General features: G+C 43.2%; 1 protein-coding gene across 2 annotated transcripts; it reads right to left on the bottom strand.

Annotated features, from left to right (window-relative positions):
* Nucleotides 1–1262: 1262 nt before the first annotated feature.
* Nucleotides 1263–24783, bottom strand: LOC146662764 (uncharacterized). Of its 2 annotated transcripts, XM_085419365.1 has the most exons (5): nt 24498–24783; nt 18908–19014; nt 11754–11989; nt 5880–7232; nt 1263–5456 (listed from the first exon to the last, which is right to left on the bottom strand). In XM_085419365.1, the coding sequence occupies exons 3-4, from the start codon at nt 11907–11909 to the stop codon at nt 5898–5900; spliced, it is 1491 nt and encodes a 496-aa protein (XP_085275491.1). In that variant the 5' UTR covers nt 11910–11989; nt 18908–19014; nt 24498–24783; the 3' UTR covers nt 1263–5456; nt 5880–5897. The 2 variants fall into 2 exon arrangements, with proteins under 2 accessions (XP_085275491.1, XP_085275492.1); XM_085419366.1 differs by lacking the exon at nt 11754–11989.
* Nucleotides 24784–26092: the final 1309 nt, after the last annotated feature.

Raw genomic sequence — 26092 nt, 5'->3', positions numbered from 1 at the left:
ATGAAATGAATTAACAGTGCGCACTTTTTATGTAATATGTGTGTTACATTTTAGATTTGGGGTAAAATCTCAAGTCTTTGAAGTAAACAGGTTCAAGCCCAAGTCATTGGTTTAAAAGTCCAAGTCAAGTCTAAAGTCATAAACTAAATGACTAAATGACATCAAGTCATGTGACTCAAGTCCAAGTCATGTGACTCGAGGCCACACCTCTGGTTGTCACTGCAGATCTTTGATGCTGAAACTAACAGAGCAATAACTGCGTTCTGATCTTCGCTGAGGTCAGCCTCGTGGTCTCAATCAATCAATGACGTAAAATCGACGTGTAAAAAGTGAGAGCGCCGATTTTACACCAGTGGGCGGCTTTAAACCCTTGCTTTCTGCCTGGCAGAAAAAGCGGCGTTCAAAGACCAGTAAAAACGTCAATTTTTCCAGAGCTCAGTGCCAACTGTGACAGCTTTTAAAATGCCATTTTCTTAACATTATTCAGGGCCCTCCCCATAATTGTCACATCCAATTACTTTCAACTGCTGTCACCCAATCAAAGAAGAAGTTGTTCAGACCACACTAACTAATCACAGATGCCAACTGATTACTTTTGTTGAGATTTTCTGTACTGCACGTAGAAGAAAACAATGACTAAAATAAAATGTGCTCAAGTTTGTTTAGATGATAGGGTGCAGCTGTAGATCAGATTTCCTGTTATCACTTCAAATAGAATTGAGGCCGTAGAGGTTTGGTGGATGCAGAAAAACAGCTGCAGGAACAATGAAAAGACTTTTCTGCTCCAAATTTCTGCGAGCAAATGCTCAACTTCTCCCAGCATGCTGAGCTAATGATTAGCTGGTGTTTTTCTCCAAACACTCTCTCACTCTTCTCTCAACGTGTTCACAATAAACTGTGAACAGACAACGAGGAGAGCAGCAGAAGACCTCATTAGCTCGGCGCTTACCTTTAGATGAGGGATGGGCCGCACTGCGCCGAGGCTTCGGATCATGTTTGGAAAAATCCAGGATATGGAAGCCTTCTTCTTGCTCTGCCCACAGAGAGTGAGAGAGTGATGTTGTCAACTTGGTGGGTAAAAATTGATAAATGCTATGAAACCGACAGCATGCCCTTATTAGGGAGAGTTGAAGGTATATTGCTCACAGAACAGTTTCAGATAGGAGAGCTTCCATGGCCTTGCCTGTGATAAAATCGTGTTCTACTGTTAAATTCTCCCAATTCTTTCATCTTTGGGCTGAAGGAAGGACAACACATAAATGCACAATCAACAATCATTTTATTCCATACAATTCTCATTATTCCATACAACACTTTTGAGCATAAACCACCCGGAGGGGAGATGAGCGCGGGAGGGTGTCCGCCTGATCTTGAAGTGTCTGAGCGTTTCTCACATTCTTATACCTTCAGCCCCCCTCCAAAGTCATAAAACCTAAACATCCACATTCTTTCTCTCTCTCAGTGAGCCGAAGTTATGACCTTGGCTTCCTGTGCAGTATGTTCTGTTCTTTTCTAATCAGACAAATAAGGCCATGACTCTCTGAAAACAATATTTCTTATAACGCAGCAGTAACATGCATCATAAAACAATATCATCCATTCATAATAAGTCAGCAGTCTAATGAAATACAAATCAGTTTAATAAATGTAATAGTTATCACCTTCTTCTAAGTCAGGAGAATAATGGAAACTAAAACTACATAATAATTTCACAATCTTTAATTAGGGGTATAATGTGGCATAAGATAATATAATAATCTCACACTACACAACAATAAAAAGAGACTTTATTGTGTTGGTTAAAGCTGATATCAGCATGAAAACAAAAGGTAAGGAGATAGGGAGGTGTATTCTCACCAGTGGCGGTCCTAGCCTGTTTGGCTAGGACCGCCACTGGTGAGTATTTACGTCCAATAATTCGAGCCTCTGCTAAAAACGATCCTTCCACCCCGCTGAACATGGTGCTTTTTAATGCCCGATCATTGACTAATAAGTCGTTCATGCTTAACGATTTTATATCTTCTAAAAAACTGGACTTCTTATTTCTGACTGAGACCTGACTGAGTGAAAATTGGATATTTTCTGTCGGAAATAAGGATCCTTTTTATTGTGCTGTAGTGAATCGTCCAGCTGGCCCAAACAGCTTATTTTTGTTGGAGTTCAGCTACTTCCTGTCCTTTTTTTCTTTTTCTTTTTTTCTTTTACAGGACAAGTGTGTTTATTAACTTCCACATTCCACTTCTGGGCTTCTACAGCTTTCCGGCTGCTTCCAGCTCAGCAGACATTTTCATGCTCTCAACTTTGTGGGAACAGTTCGGGGATGGCCCCTTCCTCTTCCAACGTGACTGTGCACCAGTGCACAAAGCAAGGTCCATAAAGAGAGTTTGGTGTGGGAGAACTTGACTGGTCTGCACAGTGTCCTGCTCTCAACTTAGTAGAACACCTTTGTCTTTGTGTCCTTTTTTTCTTTTCCTGGATCACCTACGTCCTGTCCTCTACTATGAGGTTGTCCTGACTGCTTTTAGTTGGGGATTTTAACCTACATGTTGATGATGACTCCAACGTCTTTGCCAGAAATTTTATCAACATTATGGTTTATTTTCATTTTACGCCGCATGTGTCAGGCCCCACACATAACAAAGGGCACACACTGGATCTTGTTTTTACTTTGGGTTCGAATATTGATTTTATTTGTTCTGAGGCCTCGTTCTGAGTTGTTCAGAACTCGCTCTCTCTCTTTTTCTGCTGTCTCTCTCTCTCACCGTCACTCCTAAAACTTCTGTTTTTTTGTGGGGTTTTTTGGGTCATAAGCAGAGAGTACTTACTAGAGATGGCACGATACCACTTTTTTTTTTTTTATGTCCGATGCCGATATCATAAATTTGGATATCAGCGGATACCAATATGAATCCGATAGTGTGTTTTTAATCAATAAACTGTTTTTTAATATCTTGCTGCATTTTGTATAAGTTCAAACTCTAGTTTTAAAAAAACCTACTAAAGCTATTCTGTTATACCTGTATGCAATAAATACACTGCACCCAAAATATTTCATAGTTCAGCAAAACTGATCAATCTAATAACCTTAAACCTGCACCATCCTCCCTATTCATGTATTTTAAAGAGTAAGCAGCCTAACTAATAGGATGGCAAACTGCCAGCAAAAAATAAAAAATAAAAATAGGGAACCACCCCCCACCTCATGATGCTTAATCGACGTAATCAACTTTAATTTGATGCAGTGTGAAAAAAAATACACAGAAATCAATTATTTTTTAACGATAGTTAAATAGATTCAACATCTTTCTTCAACAGAACTTCAGACTGCACAGATGGTACTTTCCCAAAGGAAAAAGTACTACAGCTTACTAGGGTATATTAGACTTAATAGTTACTATATACAGTAATGGACTTCTATACATTTTACATCAGATTAAAACTTTGGGTGTAAGATTCAGATAATTATTTATTAAACGCTAGATATTTTAAATGAGAATAAGAAAGAAAGTACGTCTTTGTGCCCCCTTTTCGCTGTTCATGCCCTGGCTAAACTTTGCTCCGCCCCTGCACAGTTACAGCCGTCAGCTGGAAAAGGATCCTGGTGTAGAAAGTAATATTAAATAAATTCTACCAACAGATTATCAAGCTTAAACGTGCTGCTGTTGTTCAGCTGCTGGTTTCCTCTTTCTGGTGCAAAGTGGGCGATACACAAACAAGAGAGACGGACTCGCGACAGAAAAGCCGATCAGCTGATCATTAATCAGTTTCACGATTGAAGTAGCAGCAGGAGAGGGAGGGAGAGAGAAGAGGCAGTCGCTCCATATATCGGTTGTTAAGCTTAACGTGGGAATGCTTTACAAACATTCAGAGATGAACTTGCACACGTGCTTTACTTCTCTCTGGGATAACTGAAATGACGGTTTGGTAGCGAGGCTCCAAATGCTCAACCAGACCGCCGACAGGTCTCCCATGCCACAGCTGCTCCATCACGTGACGCATACAGCTCCGATGTGCTATGGTTATGAGCCGAGTTGTGCCATGTCGCAAGTTTTGTGAGGTGCTTTTTAGATATTTAATGGATCGGATTACATTTTTTATTTCTCTCCGATATCCGATCCAGTAATTTAGGTCAGTACTGGACTGATACGTAATATCGGATCGGTCCATCTCTAGTACTTACTAGCGCTGTCCTTAGTCCGCTTGTTTGTTTTGCACAAAAACTTTTCACAATAAAGCTCAAGATCCTGTTGAGACTTTTCAAAATAAACTGAATCTTGCGAAAGAGTATGAAGAGTGTTCACGGACGAGAAGCAGAAAGGAGCCGTCAGGTGCTAAAAAAATAAACCTTACACTGAAACGTTAGAACAGCCTTTTTCCTGCAGCACGCCGTGTAATAAATACAAAGAAAATGGCAGCCATTACAACTTCTGTCTAAAAATGTATAATTTCATGCATCTGTTAAAACACTCGACTCCAGGTACATGACACCCAGCTGGAAACACGTCACGCAAGTCGAGCTGCCCGAGATTCACAGAATTTACCGAAAATGTTAAATTTTTGTGATTTATATCGTTGTCCGCACAAAAGATGTCTTATAATGGGATATGAGATTTTGGTCATATCGCACAGCTCTACCACTACTGTTTACCATTGTAAAATTATCCAAAGGAAAAAAAATAAAAGATAAACTTGATGTACATATATATACACACTTGTAGTTCCCTAACTGTAACATTTAGGATTATTCACTGCAGGTCCAGAAAGCAGAGCTAGCTCATCAGATCCAAGTGTGACATCAGCTGCACTCTTTACAGGAGACTCCAGCTGAAATCTGTGGAGCCTGATCTCAAGGTTTTTAAGTCTGATCCTGAAACCAGAAGAGGATCTTCAGATTGATTGTGATACAGTGATTTCAGTTCTGCATAATCACGCTGATGTTTGCACAGAGCAGATAACGAAGTGAATGTTTTTGCACATTGGTAACAGTGAAACAGTTTATTTACAGCGTGGGATCGTTTGTGTTCGGGGTATGAACTGAGATTCTTGAAGCTCTTGTCACACTGGTCACAGCTGTAGCTCCCTTCAATGTGTGTAAGTTCATGAAGGTTATGAATATCTGACTGTGAGAACCTTTGGTCACAGTGTCTGTACTTGTATGGTTTCTCTCCTGTGTGCACTCTTATGCTCTTTAAGATTACCTGCACTGATGAAGGATGACCCACACTGGTCACAAACGTGCTTTTTTACCCCACTGTGACAGAGTTCATGTTGTTTTAATTCACTTGATGTGGGGAAGCCTCTCCCACATTCTTTGCAGTAATTCATTTCGTCTCCAGTGTGTCTGCGTTGACGTATTTTTAGGCTCTTTAAATGACTAAGTTTTTCCACAAAGATCACAGCGAAACACTTTCCCACCACCACAGTGACGACAGGGATCCATCTGTGTTGCTCTGCTTCTAAACAAAGACACAATGACCGTGTAAGTCAGGGAATTCCTTCAACATTTCTATCCTGAACGTCGCCTGAAATAAAGAGCAGCTCTGCCAACTTCCACATTTTAATTTTTACATTATAACAGTCAGCTTACTGGGCTGCAATAACTCTTAATTTGTAGGTAATCTACTTAATGGGAAGATTGGTGGTTTAAACCCCTGGATGCTCTACTCTGCATATCCATTGCATCCATTGGAGTGTGAATGTTAGAAATGAGAGAAGCTTTTAAAATGTTACGTTTTTGCAATATCAGGAAAGTTTCAGGAAATTTGTGTCAGATGTTACTCAATATTCTGTATGTGAAGTTTTCATGTCTCATATAAGCTTTGAAATTAAATTTCATTCACATAATACTTCGAAATAACTGTAAAAAGAAAAATACATACCTCACAGTAACTGCACTTTTAGAGTTTCTTCCTGCTGTGAATCTTTTGATGTGATTTGAGGTAATGTGGAGATTTAAAAGTCTTCTCACACAGGTCACATTTATAAGGTCTCTCCTCAGTGTGGGAAAACATGTGCTGCTCTAAGTTTTTGTATGTCACACAAATTTTGCCACACTGATCACAGCAGCAAACATCAATTTTGGTGTGAATGCGTAGGTGAATATTTCGGTTGCCTGGCCAGCGGAAGGTTTTTCCACAAATGTGACAGCTGTACGCCTTGAATCCAGAGTGGGTAACCTGATGATTCTGTAGGCTGCTACTATGAGTAAAAGCTTTATCAGACTGATCAGAGCTGTATGCTTTAACTCCACTGTGGACAAGTTGGTGTGCTTTTAAGTTTCCAGCCCGGGTAAAAGACTGTCCACACAAGTCACAGCTGTACGGTTTAACTCCACTGTGTATGAATTGGTGTCTTTTTAAGTTTCCAGCCCGGGTAAAAGACTGTCCACACAAGTCACAGCTGTACGCTTGAACTCCACTGTGGATGAGTTGGTGTGCTTTTAAGTTTCCAGGATGGGTAAAACACTGTCCACAAAAACCACAGCTGTATGGTTTAACTCCACTGTGTATGACTTGGTGTCTTTTTAAGTTTCCAGCCCGGGTAAAAGACTGTCCACACAAGTCACAGCTGTACGGTTTAACTCCACTGTGTATGAGTTGGTGTCTTTTTAAGTGTGCAGCCTGGGTAAAAGACTGTCCACACAAGTCACAGCTGTACGGTTTAACTCCACTGTGTATGAGTTGGTGTGCTTTTAAGCTTCCAGGATGGGTAAAAGACTGTCCACACAAACCACAGCTGTACGGTTTAACTCCACTGTGTATGAGTTGGTGTGTTTTTAAGTGTTCGGCCAGGGTAAAAGACTGTCCACACAACTCACAGCTGTGCGCTTTAACTCCATTGTGGAGAAGTTGGTGTCTTTTTAAGCTTCCAGCATGGGTAAAAGACCTTCCACACAAGTCACAGCTGTACGCTTTAACTCCACTGTGAACAGGTTTGTGTGATTTTAGGTGTTCAGCCAGGGTAAATGACTTTCCACACTCATCACAGCTGTATGCTTTAACTCCACTGTGGATGAGTTGGTGTCTTTTCAAGCTTCCAGCATAAGTAAAATCCTTTCCACACTCATCACAGCTGTATGGTTTAACTTCACTGTGGATCAGTTGGTGTATTTTTAAGCTTCCAGCCTTAGTAAAATCCTTCCCACACTCATCACAGCTGTATTTTTTCTGTTCCTTTCTTCTGTGAGGTTTGTCGGCCTCCTGAGAGCGCTGACGTCTCGCTCCATTTTGGTCCTGGAGTGACAGAGATACAAACAGAGGCAGTGAGTGAAATGCAGTCGTGGAACAAACTCAACCTTCAAACTTCTTCCATTAACACTAGTTTTAAACCAAAGGTTGAAGTAGTTTCTTTTCAGTCAATACACTCGGTACAACACACGGGGTATGGGATATCACGCCTGGCTGAGGAAACCTTTATTCACGCCTTTAAGGCAGACGATCTGTGATGACGTGTGCACAGCCCGACATGCAAATATACACCCCTGTCATCACAATCATCCCTCAGTTCTTACGCTCTTCATCTCTCTGGGAAAACCTCTGCTGAGTTGGGCTAGCTAGCTGCTCCTAGTTAGCTCAGTTTACTGCCCCTGTTGGTGTTATTCTCCACTGCTCAGTTGGTGCGAAGGGTGAAAGGGGGGGCGCTAATTTTGGGGGCAAGACGGCAGCAGCAGTATGCACGGTGACACGTCTGTTGACATTGCGTCAGTAAACTCTGCTAGCTTTGCTTTGGCTTTTACTAGCTTTATCCTTTTCTATGTTAGCCCAAAACGCCCTTGGTCTACATGTGTACAATCACCAGCTACTTTTAGAAATCAAAGCATCGGCAGTTCCCAAAAGAGATCCTGTAACGACGCAGGGTCCTCTTCACAATCTGACGTGGCTTCATCCAGAAGGGCTCCCGCGCTGCCATCGCTGTGGACCGGCTCTATGTGGATGGACAGCTTTACCGCGACCCCGTCATCACTCCGTGGCTGTATTAACTTCACACCAGCTAAGAATCTGCTACACCAGCGGTCCCCAACCCCCGGACTTCGGACTGGTACCGGTCTGTGAGTCGTTTGGTACCGGGCCGCGAGAGTTGAGGCTCAGGTGTAAAATGTATGGTTTTCAGGGTTTTTATCGGTTTTCAGCGTTATTTTGTTAGTTTTTATCGTTAACTCGGTTTTCCTGGGTCTTTTCACGTGTGTTATGAATAAATGTTCTTTTTTCGGTACCGGTACTAGTTTTATTTTGTTGTATTTATCCGTGACATCTTAAAGGCCGGTCCGTGAAAAATATTGTCGGGCATAAACCGGTCCGTGGCGCAAAAAAGGTTGAGGACCTTACTCACATTTACCTTACTCACATTTCTATTACCGGTAATCGTCATCAACAACAACACACAAGCATACAAGTGTGCATATTTAAAAATAAAGCAGGAGCAAAACTGAGTTTGGTACTCACATTTTTATTACCGGTAATTGTCATCATCATCAGCATACAAACATACAAGTATGCGTATTTAAAAATGAAGCGGGAGCAAAACTGAGTTTGGTACTCACATTTTTATTACCGGTAATTGTCATCATCATCAGCATACAAACATACAAGTATGCGTATCTAAAAATGAAGCGGGAGCAAAACTGAGTTTGGTACTCACATTTTTATTACCGGTAATTGTCATCAATCAAACCCATCGAAGTCCTCATCCTCTGTGTCTGAATTGAACAGCTGCGCTAAATCTCCATCAAACATGCCAAGTTCACTTTCTTCACTGTCAGAGTCACTTTCCGTGCCGTGCGGCTCCTCGGAAATGATGCCGGCTTTTGCGAAAGCTCGAACAACAGTGCCAGCAGACATGTTAGCCCAAGCATCTACAATCCATTCGCAAATTGTGGCGTAACTCGCCCGGCGCTGCCTTCCACTCTTAGTGAAACTGTGGTCCCCATCGGTCATCCATTGCTCCCACGCCGCTCGCAGCCTTACTTTGAACGGCCGGTTCACACCGATGTCCAGCGGTTGGAGTTCCTTTGTCAGGCCTCCCGGAATGACAGCAAGCTCACAGTTCCTTTGTTTCACTAGTTTTTTCACATCGGCTGTGAGATGGGCACGCATAGAGTCACAGATCAACAGCGATGGTGATGCGTGGAAAAAACCACCTGGTCTCCTTACATACACCTCCCTCAGCCACTCTTTCATCATTTCCTCATCCATCCAGCCCTTTTCATTTGCCTTAATGATGATTCCTGCTGGAAACTTCTCTTTTTTTTTTTTTCTTTTTTTTTTTTCTCTTTTTTTTTGGCCTGTCCCGTTTGGTTCTTTTGCCATCAGAATTGTTGTCTAAAGGCAAAGAAAGATGCCCAACGGATTTACTTTACCAAACTGACCATCCCAGCCTTGCCGTAATGGTCTATTTGATTCACCTTTTATTGTTTATTTTATTTTCACTTACTGAATACGGGACAGACTTGACTGGGGGAAAGAAGGGGAGAAAGAAAGAGGGAAAGAGAAACAGCTGAGAAGAGGGACGGGGGAGAAGGGCAAAAGACAAAAACCAACAGAACGGGCAGAGAAAAAAAAAATGCATATATCAATCACCTGGATCACCTGCTGAGAAAGAAAAAAGAAAGCAAGCAGAAGAGAACAAGAGTAATAGAATAAACAACATCACAATGATATATGGGAATATGACAGTAAATACTAAATGTTAAACATTATTGTGCAGCACATAAGATCAACAGAACACAGTGTGCTTTGAGGTAGGAGCCAAAAAGGGTGTAGTTTGTGGGTGTGATCACCCGCGTGTACACCTGTGAGCATGGACGCGCTTGTTTTTTTAAAAGGTTCCTTCATGTAATGAAACTTCTCTTTAGGCAAAGTCTTTCTCTTAAAAATCACCATAGGCGGCAGTTTCTGTCCATTAGCATGGCAGCCAAGCACAACAGTGAAAGAAGACTTTTCGTGCCCCGTTGTGTGTATCGCTACCGTGCTGGTCCCCTTCTTCTCCACAGTGTGACTCACCGGGATATCAAAAGTGAGCGGCACCTCGTCCATGTTTGTGATGTGGCTGGGCTGGATGTTTTTGTCGCTGATGTGTTTGCTGCAGTAGGAGCGGAAGATGGCCAGCTTTTCATTATAATCCGCTGGAAGTTGCTGCGCTACCATAGTCCTGGTCCGGATGGAAAAATGGCACCGTTTCATGAAACGAAAGCACCAAGACGGACCTCCTTGGAAATGTTCAATGTTCATCTCTTCAGCTAGTGAAACTGCTTTTAGCCGAATGGTGACCGTCGAAACGCTTCTCCCGCTCGTTCTTTGCTCGATGATCCACCGCTCAAGTCTTTCCTCCAACTCGGGCCACCTCGCCTTATGTCCGCGGAAACTCAGCTGCATTTTCTTGACCTGCCGGAGCTTGTTTTCCAGCTTCCTCCACTTGCAAACCATTGATTCATTCATCTTAAATTCTCTCGTGGCTGCTCGATTTCCATGTTCCTCCGCGTAGCTGATGGCCTTCAGTTTAAACTGTGCTTCATAGGCGTGTCTCTTTGCCATTTTCAGGGTTGTTAAAACAACGATGTTCCACATAATGCACATACCTGTCCTTTTATACAGGTATGTGCGATTGTCCGGTATATACGATCAGCGCCCACACTTCACCCTTTAGCGTTCTCAAGGTGTTCTCTACTACGTCCTCCTTACAACACACAGGGCGCACTGCACTATAGGGCGCGCCGCACTTTTTAAAGAAAATCTAAGGCTTTTATGTGCGCCTTATAGTTGCGAAAATACGGTAAACCCGGCCAAAACAGAAACTTTGATTATTGCATTAGTGCAATACCTGATATTAAACGGCGACTGGGTGACTTAGGTTCCTCCCAGAAACATAACCTTAGAAACCTTTGATCAGCTCCATCACCTAGTGGGGAGGGGGGGGGGGTGTCATAGTTTGGTCCCACCTTCGCTGTTGTGATTGGTTTGGGGGTAGGGACGGGCTTGGGGCTAGGGCTGTGCGATATGACCAAAAATCTCATATCCCGATATTAAGACATCTATCGTCCAATAACGATATAAATCACAAAAATGTGATATTTTCTGTAAATTCTGTGAATCTCGGGCAGCTCGACTTGCATGAAGTTTTTCCAGCTGGGCGTTGCCTACCTGGAGTCGAGTGTTTTAACTGATGCATGAAACAATACATTTTTAGACATAGGTTGTAACAGCCGCCGTTTTCTTTCTGAGTATTTATTATACAACATGCTGCGGGGGAAAGCCTGTTCTAACGTTTGAGTCTAAGGTTTATTTTTTAGCACCTGACGGCTCTTTCTTGCTTCTCATCCATAAATACTCTGCATCTTTCACGTGATTCTGTTTATTTTGAAAAGTCTCGAGAGGATCTTGAGCTTTATTGTGAAAGGTTTATGTGGAAAATAAACAAGCGGACACGCGGTGGTTTTACCATCGCTGTTGCTAACCACAAGGCATAAAAACAAGCGCTTGTCTGTCTGTAGTGTGGTTATATTAAATATAAGAGAAAGAGAGAACTTTAAGAAATTAACATAGCCACTACAGTGACCATCAAAATAATGAAAAAATATTGCCGTAAACAGTTTATTTTGCGACACCACAAAAAAAACGATAGCGTAAAATGAAACGATAGAAGTTTTTATATTGTCATCCGATATAAATCGTTATATCGAACAGCCCTACTTGGGGCGTCGGGGGATTCCCCAGGAGCATAGGGGGGAGGGTCTGTGCTGACGGACATGGGTTACTGACCTGGTAGCCTGGCTGCCCCTGGGTGGGTCCTGGGGGTGCTCTGTCTCTGGGCTGGGGCCCTGGCTGGGCCTTGGGGGCTTGGGTCCCGGTTTGTGTGTTGCTGGGGTGGGTGGGTGTCTGGGGGTACAGCCCTGGCGTAGGGTGTCGCCAGTGCATCGAGCCACCTGGGGGGCTCTTCAACTGGTGGGGGAGGTTGTTACAGCTTGCAGGAGGTCTCCTCTCTTCAGGAACTAACTCTGCAGGAGGGGGAGATATAGGAGAGGTGGAGGAAGTTCTCAGCCTGGGTGTCTATTGTCTTGTGTAGTCTGGAAGATGAGTGGATGACAGGGTGGGTGCAGTTTTCTGTAGTGGGGTCGGGTGGGCTGTCCCAGGCTCTGTGGGGCCAGGCGGCGCTGCTGAACTGGGCCCAGGTCCGGATGGGCCTGGGCAGAGTATGGGGGTGCCTACTGGGGTCAGCTGGGCCCAGGGAGGGGTCACGTGCCCCTCCCTTCCTTCCCTCCCCATCTCCAACTGCCTCCCTCTTCCCGCTCCACCACAATCACCCACACATGCAGGGCCTTAGGGTAAAGGTGTGTCACCAGGGTGCAGGGGAGGCATCCCCCCCTCTGCTCCCTTCTAGCTGTCGGTGCCTAAATTTCATCCCACAACTTAGATATCCACATTACTCACACTCTCATATCACATACATATAGGATCTTGACATCGGTGCGTTGGTGGTTCTTTGTGTCTGGGGATGTGCGTCCAGGTACACACCGGCTCACTCCTTGGTGGCTGCTTGTCGGGGACTGGAGCCTGGGGCTCACTCAGGCCACTTCGTGGGTGAGGGTCTCACTCAGGCCACTTCGTGGGTGAGGGTCTCACTCAGGCCACTTCGTGGGTGAGGTGCCCTCGGCCTCTTGGCCTGGGGCTCGGTCACTCTGGCACAGCTGGCTGCTGGCGGAGCTCACGGGCGCGTCACTGCAACCCCCCCTGGCTTCTGCTCCCCAGCTGCTGAGTGACCCCTCATCTGGGGCTCTCCCCAGCTCTTTCTGGGATAGTGGCAGATCATTACATGAAGGAACCTTTTAAAAACAAGCGCGTTCATGCTCACAGGTGTACACACGGGTGCTCACACACACAAACGACACCCTTTTTGGCTCCTACCTCAAAGCACACTGTGCGCTGTCGATCTTACGTGCTGCACAATAATGTTTAATATTTAGTATTTACTGTTATATTCCCATAGATCATCATGATGTTCTTTATTATGTTGCTTTTTTTTTCTTCTGCTTGTTTTCTCTTTTTTCTTTCTCAACAGGTGATCCAGGTGATTGGTATACGTATTTTCTGTCTACTTATTTTGTTGGGTTTTGTTTTTTGCCCTTTATCCCCGTCCCTCTTCCCCGCTGTTTTTCTTTCCATTTCTTTCTCTCCTTTCTTTTCCCCAGTCAAGCCTGTCCCGTATTTAACAAGTGAAAATAAAATAAAATAAACAATAAAAGGTGAATAAAATAGACCATTATGGCAAGGCTGGGATGGTCAATTTGGTAAAGTAAATCCGTTGGGCATCTTTCTTTGCCTTTAGACAATAATTCTGATGGCAAAAGAGCCAAACGGGAAAGGAAGAAAAAAAAAAAAAAAAAAAAAAAAAAAAGAAAGAAAGAAAAAGAAAAGAAACTAGAAAAATTTGCATTTCCTGCGAAAATGCTGTGTGGATGCCTGAACGCTGAAGATGTCTGCTGAAAAAAGCTGAAAAGGTTGAAAAACAAAAACAAAAAAATGTTGCCCTGAGCAGGATTCGAACCTGGCCCTTCTGGTACTCAAGGCAGGTACATATCTCACTGCGCCACACTCTTTCTCACAAAGAAGAGGTGGAGAGACTGACAATTGTGCTGAAATGAGCAGAAGAGGCTGAGTATTGTGCTGATAAGAGGTGGAAAGGCTGAAAATTGTACAGAAGAGGTGAATAAGCAGAAATTCTGCTGAAAAGAGTTCAATTAGCAAAATTTCTGCTGAAAAGAGTTGAATGAGCAGAATTCTGCTGAAAATAGGTTTTTGATGAAAACAGCTGAAAAAGCTGGTAATTGTGCTGAAAAGTGGTGAAAAAACTGAAAAATGTGCTGAAAAGGGGTGAAAAAGCTGAAATTTGTGTTGGAAAGAGTTAAAAAAAAGTTTAAGTGTTAACTGAAAGAAATGTTGCCATAAGCGGGATTTGAACCCGGGCCTCCCAGTCCGAGAACAGATGCTCATCTCACTGAGCTAAAACACAGCTCAACCCGGCAAGGAAAATCAGTGAGGCCACTGATAATGTGCAGAAATAGGCAAAAAATATTGAAAAGAAAAATCAATATCTCAAAAAGTATAGAAGTTATGAGCACCAAAAGTCATAGCTGGAATTAGCAGAAAGAGCAGAATTTTTTAAGATTTGAACTGAGAAAATCGGCTGAAAACTGAGGGAGTAGTTAAGCGCCAAAAAACGTACGGAAGCAACTTGAAGATGAAGAAAAGATAAAGAACTAGAAAAATTTGCATTTCCTGCGAAAATGCTGTGTGGATGCCTTAACGCTGAAGATGTCTGGTGAAAAAAGCTGAAAAGGTTGAAAAAAAAAATGAATTTTTGCCCTGAGCAGGATTTGAACCTGGCCCTTCTGGTACTCAAGGCAGGTACATATCTCACTGCGCCACACTCTTTCTCACAAAGAAGAGGTGGAGAGACTGACAATTGTCCTGAAATGAGCAGAAGAGGCTGAGTATTGTGCTGATAAGGCACTACCCAAAAGGCGCCACAAGAGGACACTCCAACACAAGAGATGACATAGAAGCTGCTGAGAATTGTGCTGATAAGAGGTGGAAAGGTTGAAAATTTTACAGAAGAGGTGAATAAGCAGAATTTGGGCAGAAAAGAGGTGAAAACTCTGAATATTTTGCTGAAAAGAGTTCAATCAGCAGAATTTCTTCTGAAAAGAGTTCAATGAGCAAAATTCTGCTGAAAAGAGGTTTTTGCTGAAAACAGTTGAAAAAGCTGATATTTCTGCTGAAAAGTGGTGAAAAAAACTGAAAAATGTGCTGAAAAGGGGTGAAAAAGCTGAAATTTGTGTTGAAAAGAGTTAAAAAAAAGTTAATAAGTGTTAACTGAAAAAATGGTGTCATAAGCGGGATTTGAACCCGGGCCTCCCAGTCCGAGAACGGATGCTCATCTCACTGAGCTAAAACACAGGTCAACCCGGCAAGGAAAATCAGTGAGGCCACTGATAATGTGCAGAAATAGGCAAAAAATATTGAAAAGAAAAATCAATATCTCAAAAAGTATAGAAGTTATGAGCACCAAAAGTCATAGCTGGAATTAGCAGAAAGAGCAGAATTTTTTAAGATTTGAACTGAGAAAATCGGCTGAAAACTGAGGGAGTAGTTAAGCGCCGAAAAACGTACGGAAGCAACTTGAAGAAAAGATAAAGAATAAAGAGAAACAGGATCCACACAATCAAAGCATTGCATAATCTTTAGCCACCGTGTTCAACGCTCGACTTCACTGCCATCAAACATTACAGCACGATTCATTTTCTAGTTTTGAACTGCAGCTGTTTGAGTTGCACCTGAACTCTGCTGTCCCATTGTTGTGTGGCCTCATACACCGTCCTCCCAAGTTTAATAAGGATTTTATCAAAGAGTTTTCAGATTTTATTGCTGGAATTGTTCTTAAATTTGACAGTTTTTTTAATCTTTGGTGATTTAAACATCCATGTCTGCTGTGACTCCAAACTTATGGTCAAGGACTTTTTAAATATTATTGACTCTTTTAACTTGACCCAGTGAGTTACCGGTCCCACGCATGAAAAAGGTCACACACTGGACTTGGTGCTTTCCCACGGGCTGGATGTGTGCATAATGGAAATATCTGAGTTGTGCATCTCCGATCATTTTCCTGTATTGTTCACTGCTGCTCGGCAGATAACTTGTGTGCCCCCTTCACGCAAAAAACAAGCGCTTGGCCTCCTAGGACCTGGCATCCACATATGTGGGCATCACATTTTGGGTTATTTAGACCAAAATACTCAATTTTGCTCTACAAGGGCCTGATATCCACTTACGAGGACATTATACTGCTGCTGTTCTATCGACATTTTAAATGAATATCCTAATTTTTCTTAGAAACAAAAATCAGGTTAAAAAAAAAAAAAAAATCTGGCAATTCTATGTTTTTACATTCATCGGGCCCCAATACGGCCAAATATCAATGAGAAATAAAAAAATGCATGCTGTGGAAGAGTTCAGCTCTTACAGTACATATATAGATAGAAGAGCATTCAGCATTAAAAATAAAAACTGCCTTTGAGCACTGGTTTGCTCACTGGAATGAGCAGTTAACCATATAAAATTGCACAGCTGAGAGCTGTGCGATTTTCAAAATAAAGCCATAAAAAGGCCGTAGACAAAACTGCACAAATAAATGTGTGGTGACCGCTGAATCAGGGAACAGCCAAAAGTAGTTTAAGCATGTTAGTGTGGCAATATTTGTTAGTACAGCTGAGACTGCCATCCCACATGGATTTTCTGCTCTCCAGATTTCTAATTTATGATTATTACATTAACCTAAAAAGTTATTTCAAAGCCTTATTTGGACATCCAGAATACATTAAAACAGTCAAGCGCTGATGAAATGGATACCCCGATGAAAGAAGGTGGTCCCTGAGATGTGTTATATTTGCAATGTGAAGTTTGTTTGTGCCAAAACTGGAGTCCAAGGAAATACAATACAGAGCAATAATCTGTGGTGTTTGTTATAAAATCAGATCTTCTTCGAGTTTCTTATCCCATGGACCAACAGAAGGGCAATTGCCAGTAGCTACAATCCGGAGAAAATGAGTGACGCTGGAGTGTGCTGATTACAGCAGGCTTATCACGATAGTAGAATAAAAAAAATAAAAATAAAAATAAAAAAAAATTCCAACACCCAGGAAAATACCATTTTTGAAATACCCCAAGTGAAGCAAAAAACTTGCAACTTGGACAGCCACTGGTACAGCCTTTCCAAACCAGTATGAACTGAATCACACTGGAAATCAATGTTCTCTAGTTAAAAGAGTGTAAATGCACTATGAAAAGGTGAGACGTGTACTTATAGCCATAATAAAAATGATGACTGACATATCACATACTTTTTAATGGACAAATGATTCATTTGTTCTGCATGTATGAATAAGTGTACAGAAATTGAAGATGAATACTTAACAATAAGCCTGACGCTAACAAAGACCATGTAGTGCCAATATAAACTGTGTGAAAGAGAAGTGTGTGTATGAGCAGCAGTGTCTTTTACAAATGCGATTATCTTCGAAAGCTCATAACCATATCTCGTGCTAAAAGAAATATCTCCTCACTGTGTTGGGTGAGCTTGGGCTCCTATGCCAAGCAAGCTGGAGAAAATCCATAAATACGCCTGGAGTAACACCCAAGAGGAAACACAGAAAGCGGTGTGATAGGATGTGGAAGCAGGGTAAGCGTGGAGGAGCTAATGCGAGGCTAGCTGCTAACGCCAGGGGTGTTGAGCTCCAGGCCTTGAGGGCCGGAGTCCTGCAGGTTTTAGATCTCACCCTGGGTCAACACACCTGAATCAAATGATTAGTTCATTACCAGGCCTCTGGAGAACTTCAAGACATGTTGAGGAGGTAATTTAGCCTTTAAATCAGCTGTGTTGTGTCACGATCCTGGGTTTTTTGACCCAGCGTTTTAAGTTCAAGTTTATTTTGATGTTTATGGTTTATGGTATGTTTAAGTTTATTAGTTTAACTAAGTTCATTTGTTTATTAGTTTCTCCTTGTGTTTTTAACCACTGTTAAGTCTCCCTTATCCTTTATGCGTTTCATGTCTGCATGTCTTTTGCCATTAAGTTAATGTAGTCATGTTTCATTATGTTGCCGGTTTTATCTTGAAGAGGTCCTGTGTGTTAGGTTTATATTGTTGGATTGTCATTTATGCTTAGAAATATATACTCATATGTGCTTAGAGTTATATAATCGATTCGTCGTACCTTCTCTTACTGATTTATACTATGGAAGGACACCTACTCTGTATCTGTTTAAGTATAAGAGCCCTTTGTTTAGGTGGACCGCTGGACTACTGGCACCAGCTTTTGGGAGTCGTTCACAGGGGTCACATCTTGACACAGACGCCACTCTTCGTTCACATGCATACCTGTGTAAGACGTCATATGTTAATGAACCTATGCATGTTCATGTAACCACAATAAAGAGCAGTGCTACAGGGGAGCTAACTGAGCGACTGGGGTTCAAGCAGAAGGAACGGCGCTCATCACAGTTCTCTCCCTCGTGCACGAGAGCACACAAGGAGCTCTGGTGACTTGCGTCTTGCTTTTGCTGATGTAGTAGAATTGTCTCGTTCCGGCGGTGGGTCTGTGCCAGACAAACCCATCACTGTGTTCCCGTGTTCATTGTGTTTAGTTTTACACTTCCCCTGTGACATCATTATGTTCATTTGTTTCAGCTGTTTCCCCATTTAATGTCACTTCTCCTGATCACCTCGTGTGTATTTAAGTCCTCAGTCTTCCTGTTTTCAGTGTTGCGTCCTCCCTCATAGCTGTGTGAGTCACTCTGTGTTTTCATGTATGATTTATTAGTTTTCCCAGTTTAGTTTTATATCATTTTCCCTTGTTTTCAGCAATAAGGCTGTGCTTTTTATCCTCAGTCTTGGTGAGTTTTGCATTTGGGTCCTCTCCTGCCTACACACAGCCATTTTGTGACATGTTGGATCTAGGACACGTCTAAAACCCGCAGGACTCCAGCACTCGAGTCCTGGAGTTCGACACACACACACAGCATACAATATACTCCCCAGATACACACACTACATTATTTAGTTATCCCCTTCTGTGAAAGGACTCCTGGTACGTGTATGAGTGTGACCATTTGGACTTGAGTTTGTTTTTTAATTTAGATTTTATGTTATTTACTCATTTATTGTTGCGATTTATTACTAGCTTTTTAATCTTTTTTTTTCTAATTGTATTGATTATTGCACTGTATATGCTGGTGAGAAACGGTATATTGTTTCAGCCTGGGTAACACCATACAAAATGACAATAAACTTCTTCAATCTTGACAAACAAGCATCAGCTGATGAAGTGCACATAGTTTCAATAAAAGTGATAGATTCTTCACCTTTTGTGTTGATGACATTTTTGTCCACTGTAGCAGCTGAGCTGAGCCCAAATGGTTGAAAATGTTCGTCTGGTGCTCCGTCGGACTCTCCTCCTCTTGCTGATCAGCTGGGACACAAAACAGATCTTTGTAACATCACAGTGAAAGATAGTACGCACCGTGCGTAGTGCACGTACTTCAAGCGTGCGGTCTCTTAATCAGATTGTTAAGTGATGACGTGATGAATCCTACTTCCGGGTCTAAAGTAGTCTGCGTTTAATATGGCTTTTGTGTTGTTAACATGTTTAATGTTTTGTATTTTCTTCTATTTGATCTCAAAAAGCTCCTAAAAAGTCAGTGATCACTGTTGACCTCCCTCGGCTTTTATTGCCGCTAATCATTTATTGAAGCTCAGTTTTTAAAACCTTAGGATGTAACTACAGCCCAGCCCATGCAGCAGTATAGGAATGACAAACCTCGTATTGTGGATGGATTATCTCAGTTGTTCTCCTGGCTGAAGTTTGGTCCTTTTACAGCATCCTGCCATGCGATTACATTTGTTCCTGACCACCGAGAATCCTCACGTTAACTTTTATTGAGTGGAAAAAAAGTTTGTTTGTATTATGCTAACATAGCTGTGTCGCTAGCGGTCACGTAGCACATCATTATATACCAGCTAGCCAAACTTCAGTAACCCTACAAACGTCACTGCTGTTTAGTTTTCTGTCTTCATTTATGTTGGAAGTGATAACAGAGCTGTACGTTTTAATTTGTTTCCAAAACCCCGCAGTCAGGACATGCTATATTGTATTTAGATAGAAGCTAGCGAGCAACTCCCTGCTAACTTCTAACTCCGTTAAATGTCATAAATTTCGTTTTCATGGATGCCTGGATGTTAAACTCAATTGTTACACCTGGTAGAGCAGAACGCTGATCATTTTATTAAAGATGAAAGACTTTAGACAGTTTTTCAACTCTCAGTAATGCCATAGTGATCGTTTGATATATGGACCTGCAGCGGAGTTTAGACCCAGACACGGCTAGTGACGTCAGACTGAACAACCGGACTGGGACTAGAGCAGGGCGATATGGCCAAAAATATTTATCACGATATATATTTGAAAATTTGCGATAACGATATAACTGACGATATAATTGATGCGAGACAAAATACAACTCAAAAACATTACTAGCACAAAAAGACAACCTTCCATTTATTTTCACTTAAACAAGAAGCTGGTTTTTATGTACATTAAAGCTTTATAAAAATGTAACAGTGCAAATGCAAATTCCTTGCTGACAGTTTAACCAAAAGGTATTTCCAGTAGAAATGGGCTGACATATCCTGAGCATAACCATGTATAATATCCACTGAAGTTAAAAAGAGGTGCTTTGCAACATTAAACTACAGTGTGCAGTACGTATTTTCCAGACCATAAGGTGCACGGGATTATAAGGCACATTAAGCGAAACAAAGCAGTCAGATAAATCAAACTTTATTAAACTCATTCTTCTTGCTTCCTCCACTTCTGTACCATTGATTCATTAAGGTTGAATTCTCTGGCAGCTGCTCTATTCCCATGTTGTTGCAGTATATTAATGACTAACCTCGTATTGTGGATGGATTATCTCAGTTGTTCTCCTGACTGAAGTTTGGTCCGTTTACAGCATCCTGCCATGCGATTGCATTTGTCTCTAACCACGAGGAACCTTAACGTTAACTTTTATAAGTGGAAAAGTGTTAGTGTTCGTCCTCCAGCTTCACTGTTTATGTTATGCTAACATAGCTGTGTCGCTAGCGATCACATAGCACATCATTATATACCAGCTAGCCCAACTTCAGTAACCCTACAAACGTCACTGCTGTTTAGTTTCCTGTCTTCATTTATGTTGGAAGTGATAGCAGAGCTGTACGTTTGAATTTTTTCAGAAATCTCTCAGTCAGAACATGCTATATCCTGAGCATTAAGTGCCGCCCTTTCTATCTGCCCCGTGACTTCACCTCGGTCATCGCCACGGCGGTCTACATCCCACCCCAAGCGGACACAGGTATGGCTTTGTCCGAATTACATGATGTGCTGAGCTCGCTTCAAAACAAGGACCCGGGCGCAGCCCTTATTGTAGCAGGAGACTTTAACAAAGCGAACCTCAGACAAGTCATGCCAAACTTTTACCAGCATGTCTCGTGTCCAATGAGAGGGGATCGGATTTTGGATCACTGCTACACGCCATACAAGCAGGGCTACAAAGCTGTCTCACACCCGGCTTTTGGGAAGTCTGACCACAACGCCATCTTCCTCATCCCCCAGTATAAACAAAGCATACGGAGGGAAGAAGTAACCACGAGGGAGGTAAAACGGTGGACTGCCCAATCAGAAGCTACGCTACAGGACGCACTCAACGACGTCGACTGGGACATGTTCAGAGCATGCGCAGTCGACATCAACGAGTTTACGGAAGTAGCAGTATGCTTCGTCAATATGCTAGCGGAGGAGATTATCCCCACTGCGAGAGTCACCACATTCCCAAACCAGAAACCGTGGATGGACAGATCGATCCGCACTGCAGTAAACGCCAGGACCGCCTCCTACAACGCGGGTCTCGCCACTGGCGATATGAGCGCCTACAAAGCGGCCTCATACGGCGTGCGGCGCGCGGTGAGAGATGCTAAACGGCGGTACCGGGAACGTGTGGAGTCCCGCTTCCACCAGGGCGACACACGGAGTATGTGGCACGGACTACGCACCATTACGGACTACAAAGCCAGGGACACTGCGCTGATCAACGCTGACTCTGCATTCACCAACGAGCTGAATCAGTTCTACGCCCGTTTTGAGGTTAGCCAGGCGGCTAATGCTATCTACCGCCTGACTACCGAGGACAGTGACGTCATCAGCGAGAGACCGGTGACCAGCATCGCGGAGCATGACGTCCGAGCGGCACTGAGGAGAGTGAACACAAGGAAAGCGGCGGGGCCAGACGGCATCACCGGCCGCCTGCTGCGCTGCTGTGCTGACCAGCTAGCAGGTGTGTTCACTTACATCTTCAACGAGTCCCTGGCGAAGTCTGTGGTCCCCACATGCTTCAAAAGATCCACCATCATCCCTGTGCCCAAGAACAGCAAACCCTCATCCCTGAATGATTACCGGCCAGTTGCACTGACCTCGGTAGTAATGAAGGTGTTTGAGAGGCTGCTGAAGAACATCATCTCCTCCTCCATCCCAGACACCACAGATCCGCTGCAGTTCGCCTACAGATCCAACAGATCCACAGAGGATGCCATCGCCCACGTCCTACACACCACTCTCAGCCACGTGGACAAGAAACAGGGTAACTATGTGCGAATGCTGTTTGTTGATTACAGTTCAGCGTTTAACACAATAGTGCCCTGCAGACTGTTCACAAAGCTGAGGGATCTGGGACTTAACAGCCGTCTGTGTGCATGGGTGTTGGACTTCCTCACTGGCAGAACTCAGGTGGTGAGGGTGGGCAGGTGCTTCTCCAACAGCATCACCATCAACACAGGAGCACCTCAGGGATGTGTCCTCTCACCACTGCTCTACTCCCTCTACACTTCAGACTGTGTGGCCACCCATGGCTCCAACACCATTGTGAAGTTTGCTGACGACACAGTGGTGTTGGGTGCCATCTCCAACAACGATGAGGCGGCCTACATGGATGAAGTGAAGAATCTTGCATCGTGGTGCCAGGACAACCACCTCCAGCTGAACGTCAGCAAGACCAAGGAGGTGGTGGTGGACTTCAGAAGGGGTCAGCACAGAGACTACAAGCCCATCATCATCAATGGAGCTCCAGTGGAGAGGGTGCAGTCCTTCAAGTATCTTGGTGTCCACATCTCCTCAGACCTGACATGGGCTGCCCACATTCAGGTCCAGACCAAAAAGACTAGGCAGCGCCTGTATCACCTACGACAACTGAGGAAGTTCAGGGTCTCTCCAAAGATCCTCAGGATTTTCTATACAGGCGCTGTGGAGAGCATCCTCACACAGGACATGACATCGTGGTTTGGGAACAGCTGTGTGAAGGACCAAAAAGCTCTCCAGAGAGTGATCCGTACAGCAGAACGCTGCTGCAGGATTGCTCTCCCCCCGCTTCAGGACACCTACACCAGGAGATGCCGGACTAGAGCAGCGCAGATACTGATGGACCCGTCACATCCAGGCAACAAACTGTTCCAACTTCTGCAATCTGGTAGAAGGTTCCGCATCTTCCGGGCAAGGACAGAGAGACTCAAGAGGAGCTTCTATCCCCAAGCCATCCGTGCCCTAAACACACACACCCGCCCTCTCACATCATCTATAATTGACTGAGACAGGACTCTCTTCCAGACACTAAACCAAGGCACAATGTACATTTCAATTCCTTTAATTTTAAATATGTTTACATTGTCTATCCTGTAAAATAGTTAGATGTCTATTCATATTAATGTACAGAATTCACCTGCTTGCTGCTACTACTGCACATTCACCCAGTGTATATACTATATATATATATATATATGTATATATGTATATAAAATGTTCTTCCTCTACACCCCCCCCCCCCCCCCCAATTTTTGCACATGTCGAGGAGCGTGTCAGGCTACATTTCACTGTGTGTTATACTTGTATAACTATGCATGTGACAAATAAAGAACTTTGAACCTTGAACCTAACGTACGGCATAACATCATGGTATGCAGGGTGCTCAGCTGCAGACAGGAAAGTACTGCAGAGGGTCATCAACACAGCCCAGAAGATCACTGGCTGCTCTCTGCCCAGCCTGGAGGTCACTGCAAACTCTCGGTACCTCAGCAGAGCTGGCAATATCATCAAGGACTACTCTCACCCCAGCAACCAACTGTTTGAACTATTACCGTCAGGCCGACGGTACAGGTCACATAAAACCAGGACAAACAGATTCAGGGATAGCTTCTTTCCCAGAGCTATCACCGTAGTAAATAAGCACAAAAACAATTGAACCTATTCCATACCGTCACTGTCATTATATTAATGCTGCTATCCTGTATATATTGTACATACTATTGTTTGAGTACCTACGATTGTTTTTTTGTACTTTTATATTTTACATTTATATTTATTATTGAAACTTGCACCAAGGGAGTGGCACTCCAATTTCGTTGTACTCTGTACAATGACAATAAAGGCTATTCTAAATGCGTGTCTGTAGATGTGAAATAAACGTGACTGAATGAATAGATGTTGAACAGCCGTGTTCTAGCAGCTGCAATTTAAACACAGTAAAAGAGACTGGGCAGCATGGACACACACACACACACACACACACACACACACACACACACACACACACACACACACACACACACACACACCTTCCTGTTATCACTTAAATAGAAATGAAGCTGCAGAAAAACAGCTGCAGGGACAATGAAAAGACTTTTCTGCTCCAACTTCTCCCAGCATGCTGAGCTAATGATTAGTTGGTGTTTTTCTCCAAACACTCTCTCACTCTTCTCTCAACGTGTTCACAATAAACTGTGAACAGACACCGAGGAGAGCAGCAGAAGACCTCATTCAGGAGCTAAACTCAACATGAACTGAACTCACAGTAAAGTTAGCTCGGTGCTTACCTTTAGATGAGCCCACAAACCGAGAGAAACTCCGCGATGAAGCTGCAACTCTTTCCAAACACAGGAAACAGATCAGGGAGCAGAGACCCACGTGGTTCACGCTGATCTCAGCTACGATCCAGGAGACAAGGGTGGGCAGATCGATGCAGATATCGATCAGGACGTTGGTAGTGGTTTATGATCGATACTTTAGTTTGTTTCTCTCCTCTAAGTTCACTACTTTACTCCCGTTTCATGAAAAAGCAGCTCTCTCTGCTCGGCTCCTCTCCTGCACACACTCTTTGCTCCGCCCCCTTCTTCCTGATTTGCTTTGATTCGTTACTGTGCGATCACGTGACTCAGATGCCCTGAGAAAACACATTTGGGCTGCAGACAGTGAGAAAGAGGAGCAGCATGTGCAGATATTGCACATCGGTAAATAAAAACAGTAATGCGTGTAGGAATACTGTGGCAACACCACCAGTTTATAAAGACACGAAGGAGAGCAGCAAAAGAAACTCAGCGAGGAGGAGGGAGATCCCTCAGACTGGCCACTTCATTAGCTACACCTCTTCCACTACTCATTGGTTTGCATGGTTTTGAGACATAGATTAGAATTAATCATTTAATTTGAACTATCTTCTAGACTTGTCAAGCCATGCTTCGTTTGCTTTGTTGTTAACGAATAACGTTGTAGGCTCACCATAAGCTCACTGAAGGCTGAAGGTTGTAATCTCTGTTATATTTCACAGATGATGCACTGTAACTCGAACATAGTGTAAGGTAAATGTCTGTGAGCACATTGATGTAGCATCACTTTAAAAAGATTTGGACACAAGACAGATACAAAGACATGACTAAGGAGGTAGGAGGTAAACAAACATAAGGACACTAATCACAGCACACAGAGACAGACTGGATGAGAAGGGGAAGAAACAAACAAACCAGAAAATAAGAATGATAAGAATCCTGTGCAGCGCTTTGTGACCGCTTGTCTATGAAAAGCGCTTAATAAATACACTTTACCTGCGTCTGGGTACCCGGGGTTCTTGAATAGTTTATGGACATGTGTATATTTGGTGTTGCTGTCCCTTGTTTTTTCTTTGTTTTTCTTGTTTGTGGGTGTAGGTGTGTGCAGCTGGTCAAGCTTCATCAGGAGAGCTACTTAGGAGTGTGGTTGAGTTCTCTCCGATGCTGGATCGTTGCGTGAGACTTCCTGTCAGTTTCCCAGTGAGATGTCAGTTAGTGTGAGTTTGCCATAGTGTGAAGTATTTACGGCTGTGTTCTTCCTGCAGGAGTGTGGAGACGAGAGGGCAGCAAGCACGGGTGCATGGAAACTAGAAAACAGAGTTTCAGAGCACAGACAGTGAGAGGGAACACAGCACAGGAGTGTGGGATGCACAGGGATTCATTGTGGTTCATATTTACAACACTGTAAATAAAGACACTGCTTCATCTGAAGAGTCCTGCATTTTGGGTCCTCCTTCTCCACATCCCCATGGTCTGTCAACACAAACTGTGACACTTTCTTACTATTCTAGATGACAGACCTTGCCGACCGTACATACAATACACAAACGTCTGACTTTAGACCCAACAGTATGCATTGTATGCAA

The sequence above is a fragment of the Rhamphochromis longiceps genome, linkage group LG9 (genome assembly GCF_057381845.1).
Source record: "Rhamphochromis longiceps isolate RC_006_pf linkage group LG9, R_longiceps_female_GT1.1, whole genome shotgun sequence".
NCBI classification, from domain to species: Eukaryota; Metazoa; Chordata; class Actinopteri; order Cichliformes; family Cichlidae; genus Rhamphochromis; species Rhamphochromis longiceps.
Note: the sequence above shows the minus strand (reverse complement) of the source record. Positions and strands in the feature narration are given on the sequence as shown.

What these genes read in the sequence shown, in the direction of transcription:
- LOC146662764 (XM_085419365.1), bottom strand. Translation starts at nt 11,909, where the DNA reads ATGCACTGGCGACACCCTACGCCAGGGCTGTACCCCCAGACACCCACC. An exon ending in AGGGGCAGCCAGGCTACCAG is followed by an intron (nt 7,233 to 11,753) that starts GTCAGTAACCCA and finishes CTGTCACTCCAG; the next exon opens with GACCAAAATGGAGCGAGACG.